This window comes from Labrus mixtus, chromosome 4, assembly GCF_963584025.1.
Source record: "Labrus mixtus chromosome 4, fLabMix1.1, whole genome shotgun sequence".
In the NCBI taxonomy this organism is placed as follows: Eukaryota; Metazoa; Chordata; class Actinopteri; order Labriformes; family Labridae; genus Labrus; species Labrus mixtus.
This window is the reverse complement of record NC_083615.1, coordinates 97501-106620: the sequence shown is the minus strand read 5'-3', so window position 1 is coordinate 106620 and position 9120 is coordinate 97501. Positions and strand designations below refer to the sequence as shown.

General features: G+C 43.1%; 1 protein-coding gene across 1 annotated transcript in view; it reads right to left on the bottom strand.

Annotated features, from left to right (window-relative positions):
- Positions 1-1564: 1564 nt before the first annotated feature.
- LOC132972287 (mucin-2-like) overlaps positions 1565-9120 on the bottom strand; it is a 15019-nt gene continuing 7463 nt past the window's right edge. The window contains exons 2-4 of the mRNA XM_061035028.1: positions 7706-8003; positions 4358-6766; positions 1565-4306 (exon numbers count right to left, since the gene is read on the bottom strand). Of these exons, the coding sequence (XP_060891011.1) occupies positions 5733-6766; positions 7706-7862 (1191 nt within the window). The 5' untranslated portion in view covers positions 7863-8003 and the 3' untranslated portion in view covers positions 1565-4306; positions 4358-5732. The remainder of the gene's footprint in view (positions 4307-4357; positions 6767-7705; positions 8004-9120) is intronic.

Genomic DNA, 9120 nt, shown 5'->3' with positions numbered 1-9120 from the left:
ATAATATAATAATATAATATAATAGTCACAGTTCAGTAGTCAGTACTTTATAATATAATATAATAATATAATATAATATCCACAGTTCAGTAGTCAGTACTTTATAATATAATATAATAATATAATATAATAATATAATATAATAGTCACAGTTCAGTAGTCAGTACTTTATAATATAATATAATAATATAATATAATATCCACAGTTCAGTAGTCAGTACTTTATAATATAATATAATAATATAATATAATATAATATAATAATATAATATAATAGTCACAGTTCAGTAGTCAGTACTTTATAATATAATATAATAATATAATAATATAATATAATAGTCACAGTTCAGTAGTCAGTACTTTTCAGTAGGAGTTTCAGTAGTCTGAACTCTCGTGGTCATTCAGTGGTCATTTTTTGGGTCCTCCTCAGTATACTGAACATTTCAGTATGGATACTAACTTCCTGGTTTCATGCAGTATGGATCGGATGCATCCTTTCAGGAAATGAATTGTATTTTACCCACAATGCTGTGCGAAATTAAACGTAAATCGTCCGCCTCCAAATAATAATAATTTATACTTTATTGATCCCGTGAGGGGAAATTCGTTTTTACACTCTGTCTAGTTAACACGCTACACAAACATAGGCCGAAATACACACACATGCACAAACAGGATCCTATGGACATGCACTAATGGAGGGGTCTCAGAGTGAGGGGGCGGCCCACAGCGGGCGCGCCTGAGCTGGTGGGGGGGTTTGGTGCCTTGCTCAAGGGCACCTTGGCGGTGCTCAGGAGGTGGACTGGCACCTCTCCAGCTACCAGACCAATTTCCGGACTTGGTCCGTGCCGGGACTTGAGCCGGTGACCCTCCGATTCCCAACCCAAGTCCCTACAGACTGAGCTACTGCCGCCCCAATCAAGACAAACGAGCGTGGATTAATTGAATCAATTTTTAATCTAGAGTTAAAGTCCCGTCTGAAATCACTACTTTAAATTAACAACCGAAAATAAAACAAATATCTACATTATTATAAAACCTTTCCCCCTCTATTTAAATAATGATTTCACCATTTAAATGTGTCTTTATTGGTTTATTTTATATTCTGTATCTTACTGTCTTTCATTTGTTCTTTATGTACTGTATGTTATTTAGTTATTTAATCTTTTACTTGATTTACATTGTGATATTGTTTTTTTTACCTGACTGTATTTGAGCATTACTCTTCTTGAATAAAGATAAACAAAAAACAAAAAAAAAAACGGGTGGATGCGGCCGGTTCGGGAAACGTAAATGACATCACTTCCTTACTGAATGAATCAGACGAAGTAGGGACAAATATCTGCCTACTGAATAGTAGGTACTAAACAGTAAACAGCAGATAGTAGGTACTGTTTACTGACAGATTGAGTAGGTACTTGGCAATTCGGATACAGTCAGGATAACATTTGAGCTTCGCACTGAGTGTGACGTCACAGCAACATGGCCGCTGTGGGAATATGGTCCAAAGTTTTAAAAACAGAAATCTGGTCGAGAGCTGCAGAAAGTTACTCAAAGTCATACAAACAAATTAGCTGCAACTTTATTTCATGACGAGAAACCCAATAATTCTTAGAATCTGTGGCATAGCTCTATTAAGAGTAAGTTATAAAATGAAATGGAAGACATAAATCTCAGGAGTGATGATCAACCAACACTCGTGTTAAAGATGTAAACAATGAAGAACACTGAACATTAAACACAACGTGGTCGGGAGTCCAGTTGAGCCGAGCTTTGAAAAATACATTCACCGTGTGCAAAAAGTAGAATATATAGAAAATAAAAAATCTAGTATGGCCCTATTTCCCATGATTCATTGCATGTGTGCAAAAAGCAGCAGGAACACATCATGATACAGACTCTGATATTAAAGTTTAAAGAAACAATCAGACATTTAGGGAAGAGAAGACGCTGCGGGCTGCTACGCTTTAATGTAACGCTTGTTTTAATTGGACCTCCTGTGAGCTCGCCTGCTGCTCTCGTAACTTAAAGCAGCACTCAGCTATTCAAACAGTTTCATCTGCCGAGGGGTTTGGAGATCCAGATTTTGGTAATCCATTTATTGGGAAGAAAAACTGGTTTGGATGACCCTGATCCAGACCTTTAAGGATCACCTAATCCAGCACGTTTGTGCAGAAGTAACCCAGCAGGATTAAAGCAATCGGATTGGATTAAATCTTGAAATCAGGGCCCGCTTGTTCAAAAGGTTTGATCCAGATAAAATGATCCGGTTCTGGTAGCCTAGTCCAGCTTCAACTCACGTTTATCCTGATTGTTCAGAGAAAAACTGGTTTGGATGAACCCTGATCCAGATACAGACCTTTAAGGATCACCTAATCCGGATCGCCCGTTAGATGGATTTTTAAATTATGTCCGAAGGTGGAAAGTTACAGATTGTTGCTGTAAAGGTTTGAAGTGGGATTTTAAACATGAAATATCTAATTTAAAGCAGCCGACACATCTCGCTGGGCCCGCAGCATCTTTCTGTATCTGCAGCGCATCAGGGATCGTTTGTTTCTGTCTGAAATGAAGAGACATCTTCAACACAAAAAAACAAACATGTGCACAAGCGAGCACCCTCAGTAACATGTCACTACGGTTACCATGACAACCCGTTTTGGGACTCGCTGACATGAGGTCTAACGGAGTCCTGAATCAGAGGTGTTACTTCTCTCTGTGGATGAAGCTGCAGAATCAGGGTGATGATGTCATAAAACGCCCGTCTGACATTAAACAAGTTTCACCTCGATTTCAAAGAGGCGGCCTCACATCGAGCTGTTCACGGGTTAGAGAATTATTCACCTGAAGTAAACGCCGCCTAACAATGTGGATGTTTTATTCAGAGACTGAAAACTCAAACCGTCGTCTTTCTATCAAATAATATCTCATTATACTTTTTATAACCCATGTTCACCTGACAGGATAAATACACGTCTTATATCAAGATGTGAAAAGCAGAAAGTCAGGCATGAATTAGGTTTGACGATGCAGAACATGAGAAAGTGTGACTGTAGAGTCATGAAAGCAAGACGTCAGTCCTCAGCTCGCTTCATGTCCAGATATTTCTACTTGTAACAAACAACTCAGGACTTCAGGGTTCTTCGCTGTGACGTCTTGGAATGAGACGCTTCTCTGGATTAAAATAAGTCTTATGAGATATTTGATTAGAAATCAGACATTTGCTAAGATTTGAGTTGTTGCAGTGTGCACACACACAAACTTGTAAATCTGCCTATTAAGCAAACAAAGTCATTTCAGGCTATGGCGTCGGAGCGTGCTCTGCTGGACAAACTAGGTCATTACACCTTCACAGAAATCACCTCTCGTGTAGTTTTCTGCATGAAATGGTTTCAGATTAAATCTTCTTTTCTCTGTAAAAGGCCGATGATACATCAGTAAGACTCTTCTTACTCCCTTCTTTATCTGTTAGGATCAGTTTTTTAAACATTTTCTCTTTTTTTGTTTCAGTGGGGAAACTTTTAAAGGTGACATATCCTCCTCCTCTTCAGTTTAAATAAGTCTCAGAGCTCCTCTTCAACATGTGTGTGAAGTTTCTTGTTCTAAATCCACTCTGATCCTGTATTTGATCATGTCTATAAACCCCTCTATTTCAGCCCTGATCAGAACAGGCTGTTTCTGTGTCTGTACCTTTAAATATGTAAATGAGCTGTGTCTGACCACGCCCCCTCTCTGGAAGGGCTTGGGTGTCTCGGTCTTTCTCGCTCCATGTCCTATTGTTTACGGTGAGAAGGCAGACTCAGAGGGCAGAACAAACACCTAGCTGTGGGAGTGTCACCCACCTGGGGGAGGGGCTACTGCCCTTTGTGATGTCATGAAGGGAACATCTCCAAACGGCCTGTTTGAGCACACATTTTCTGAAAAGTGGAGCAGGGAGAAGACGTAGAGGACGAACTTTTCTCATCATTGAGGGGTTTGTAGACGGACTAGAGACACATGTTAGAGGAACATGGGGAAGAGGATTTTAAATATGAGACCTTTAAATAAGATCATGTACGTATAATTTAATGCAGCTGAGTTTGATAAATGATCATGATATTAAATTAATGCCTCGTGTGTGCGATCCTGACCGTCTCAGTTTACGTCTCTGTGGCGCGTTTCAATCATAACACCTCGCTGTCCTTAAGGGTCTTAGCTGCTTTTGTATCTTTCACCGTTTTTCTAACCGTTAAATAATTATTCCACGAAATGTGCGACATCTAATTAACAAATAAACTTTGGTCCTTCAGCGGGCTGTCAAAAAAGTGCACTCCGCTCATAGACTGTATATGAGAAGTGAACGGAGCCTCTAGCCTCAAACCTGCATTCTTTCATACGGCCAGGAGGGGGCGGCTGATAGTAAAGAAGTCTATCATGAAATGTTTGGACCTCAGTAAACATTTTCATAACCAGTTTTTGGTCTCAGTCTGTAGTTTCAAGTCTTCTTCAACACAGCTCAATGTGCATCTACTAAATTGTGGTCCAATTAGAGACTAGAATGAGTTAGGGGGCGGGGCTACCTCTGATTGACAAATGTCGGTTTGGTTGTACTAAAAGAAGCTCAGGGCGGAGATGGCTGTTCTTGTTGTTCATTTTGTCTAAGGAAGTGAGCCTTAGACAACGTTTGTCCAAGATGAAATGAGTGATGTCATGACGCTACGCTAACGTCTGATAAACAGTCATGATAACGCTCTACATGGCCTGTATGCTAATTAACCAATTAGCAAATAGATTTTTCTTAAAGTGACAGTGCTCATCCTTAATGAGCTGAATTCTGTGTGAAATTATTCATGTGACACTGGGTGGCTGAGCTTTCTACCTCATAGACCGTAAAAAAGAAGATGGATGACATGACAGCTCCCTAAAAAGTGAAGCCAAAACATTTAGCGCTCCCCCTATTGACTGCTTGCATTATAGGTCATAAGCTCCGCCTCCTCCAAGCTAACAGACGGGACAAGATCAAACTATAAAATCAAGTTACCCGTCAAATAAATGTTTTTCAAACATGGTTTCTGTAGTTTTAGTTTAGTTTTAATTAGTTTATCGATGCTATAAAAGAAGTATGACGTCATGATTGACAGCTGTGTTGACGAATGAGGCTCCTGCGTTGCTGTGTGCTCTGGAACACAAGCTGACACAAGAATCTGTTCTGCTGTAGACTGAACCCCCCTGAGCGACCTTTGACCAGGAAGTTTAATGTAAGTTTGGGCTAGAGGAAGGGGGCGGGGCATCAATACATTACCAGACCAATATGTCAGTGCCCGTCACAGGAGGGATTCACTTTTGGCTTCACTTTTGTGAAATGGGAGGAGGTGGATACTAGTCGTCCGTCTTTATAAACAAAGTTCTATCTGAACTGAAGCCTCCTGATTGGTCTAACCACCGTGGGACCATCGTTAACGCTCTTTTGTATCCAGGCGACCTCTTTTTACGAGCCACGTTTCAAGATTTGGCACAAACAGAACAAGTTAAACTCTCAAACCTTCAAAGGAAGAGATGGAAAAACAAAGTGATGAAGTTAGAAAACGATCAGTTCAGTCAGCTGTTAGAGAGTTCAGGAAGGAGTAAGAATGGACTCAATCGACCAATCAGAGGCACAGGATCAGCACCGTGTCGCCACGCAGTCCTCCTCTCCTCGTTCTCTGAAAACGAGGACAAAAAAAACAAAACAATCTCCACACGTTGTGCTTCCTCCCTCACACCCCCGAGTCGGTGTACATGCCGTTGATCAGGTAGTCCACCTGCGTGTAGTCCTTCCTCCTGTAGCTCTCGTAGGCCTGCCTGACGAACACCGCCACCGTCACCAGGAAGAAGAGCAGGCCGAAGAGCAGGACGGCGAGGAGAGACGCAGTGTCCACTAGCTGTCTGGTCAGAGCAGACCCGGCTACTTCTACTACGGCAACCCGCGGCGTTCCCGTGGAAACCGGCTCATGGTGGCCGGTTGGAGCGATGGTAGGCGGTCCTGTGGGTGAAGAGGTCGTCTGGATTGGTGGCGTCCTGGTTGGCGTCCTGGTTGGCGTCCTGGTTGGCGTCCTGGTTGGCGTCCTGGTTGGCATCCTGGTTGGCGTCCTAGTGCTCGGGGTGTTTGGCTGTGGCGTGTCAGCTGGACTTGGGGTTGTTGCCAAAGTCGTCGTTGTTTTAGGATGGGGTGCTGCTGCAGAGGCGGTTATGGTTTTGCTGGTTTTTGTTGTTGTTGTTGTTGTTGTTGTTGTTGGTGAAGATGTGGAGGTCATTTTTGTCATTGAAGGTTCTGGTAACGTTGTTGTCTTTGTTGTTTTCATTGTTGTTTTCATTGTTGCTGATTTTGTAGCAGGAGGAGATAATGTTGTGTTCAATGAAGGTGGAGATGGCGTTGTTGTTGTGTTTGTTGTTGTTGTGTTTGTTGTTTTTGTGTTTGTTGTTGTTGTTGTTGTTGTGCTCGTTGGAGTTGGAGATGACGATGTTGTTGTTGTTGTTGTCGCTGCTGCCGTGTTGGTGACTGGTCCACTGACTCGCTCTCTGGTTGGAGGAATCTTTGACTGAGTCTCTGGAGGAGGAAGCGGAGGGTCTGGGGATCCTGGCTGTTGGTTGGTTGATGAGCTTGTGGATGAATTCCTTCCTCCTTCTGATTGGTCGGGTGGAATTGGGGATGCTACAGAGTCGTCTGATTGGTTGCTGGAGTTCTTCTGTGGGGGTAACATGGCCACTTTAGAGGAGCCGGTCTCTGAAGGAGTGACATCAGCATTTTCACCTGAGGAACAAAAACAAAGTGAACTGAGCTGAAATCAGAATGAAAACAGAACGTAATAATAAAGTCTTTTATATAAAGGCAACATAACCCAAGCCTTAGTAAAGGGACAATAAAGAGAACAAAGTGTTAGGGGCGTGGTTAGCTGGCGTCTGGGCGTGTCAGCGCCAGGCTCACAGCGGGCAGCACGGCCGATGGACGCCGATACAACATGAAGCAGTTTTAGTCCCAGAGGTGAGGATGCCTTTAGACTTAGGAGGGAGATACGACACGTGATGCTAAATATTTAATCTGATCCTGTGATAACGTTTGTGATGAACTGGAGCTAAACAAATAAAGATTGTGATTGGAGTCAAAGCTGTGAAATAAAATGATCCCCGGCCGAGTCCTTTCAAAGTTAAAGGGTCATTAACATCCCGCTAAAGATCAGAAACATCTCAGCTCATTGATTTAAAGTTGTCTGCATGTACATATTGTCATTTGGTTTGCAGAGTGTGGCTAACATTAGCATTGCTAACACCTCCAGCCTTCCGTCCTCCCTGCAGGTTAACGTCCACACGTCTGAGCTGAACGTGGTCACTCATCGCTCCGGTTCAACCCGAGGCCGCCTGCAGACGACTTCATCTCCACGGTGTAGATCTAACCGCTCTGCTGCTACCAGATCTGATTACTGTGCTTGTTTACATCCGGGTAGTAGAGCGAGGAGAGAAGGCCCGTTAACCAGAGCTACAGAAAGTCTGTGGCTGCAGCCCCGCCTAGTGGTGGGAGGCTGCGTCACAGTTTGACCGTCATGGAGGACCAACATGTTACACACACACACACACACACACACACACACACACTTAAAGGCAGTTAGTTTATATTTACATTGGTACATTTAAACTGATATTTCATTTGATATCTACATTTATATTTCTATCTTCATGCATACATCACAGTCACCTTGTGTCGTGTTTGTCAGCGGCAGGATGATGCCCGGATCGGGGTCCTTCCTCGAAGTGGTTGTGGCGGAGGAGCCGGTGAGGAGGAGGAGGAGCAGGCAGAGGAGGCGGAGACACGTCTGCGGTCTCGGCTGGACCATCGAGGGAAACAGGGACATGGTGGGCTGAGGGGGCGGGGCGACACACACTCACCGCCTCACACAAACACACTCACATAGACACACATGCATGCACACACTCGGCACGTGGGCGGAGGCTGAGGTGAAAGGATGGAGGTGAAGGCAGCATCAACTCTGCACCTGCACAAGAACATCCAGAGACAGATTCATGTTTCACATCTTCATCACCAAAACGTGATCCAGACACAAACTCAGCATCTAAAACATCAACACTGACTCTCTTTCATCAAAGTGTTTTCAATATCACGTGTCTTATTACCATACAAACTGTTGTTTTAAAGATCGATAGTAAAACATTCAAACCGTTATTTAACCAGGAGAAAACTCGCAGAGCAGCCGCACAGACAAATATAAAAAATAAATCTTTATCAGACGTTTAAAGACACAAAAGGACAAATTTCTCAAGAACATCCACAAACACATCAGGGAGAACATCTGCAGCCAGATGTGTCCGCCTCCAAGTCCTTTAACATCCTCCAGTGAGAGCAGCTCGTTAAGTCTCAGCTCTTTATGTGAGCAGCAAACTTCAGTTGTGACTTTTGGAGCAGACGGTAAGAAAGGGGATCAAAGATGATAAGTCCCTGAACTCTTCTGAAGGTCTGAAGGAAGCAGACCTCAGATAGACCTGTAGGTAATACGTCAGTGTTTAAGTCTGCGTGTGGACACAGAAGTTAGTGATGAACTTCAGAGCTCTGTGCACACAGAGTGCAGAGAGCGTAAACTTTGAGAGAAAACAGAGAAGTGTCAGCAACTAAAATAAAACACGTCTCCACCAGCTGCTGACTGTGACGAGTTAAAGAAAGACTCATCGATTCAAACACAAAGACGTCTGCAGCAGCTCCAAACAGACTCGACCTCTGAACCCACAGAACAGCTGAAGAGCCAAGTGAGAGGAAATACCGCCATCTAGTGTCCGAACAGAGGAAGTTAAGAGCTCTCCCCACCTGAGAGACTTTCAGAACAAATCAGAAATCACAGAGATGGTACGATTTGTACGTTATCTTTGTACTTCTGTAAATCTGTCTTTGTTTTATTGCACCGTGCGTCGGAGAGAATTGACTCCCTGCCCCGTCTTTCAAACCCGGCGCGGTCCCTGCAGACTCAGCATGAGTCTGGTTTTGCCCGAGATGTTCATTTTTGTCAGAAAGGGAGAATTTTCCACTTTTATTTTGAAATCTTTCTGACCGTGTTAGGGCATATGGTAAGAAGGTTCCCTTTCTAAATACATTTTTAAATT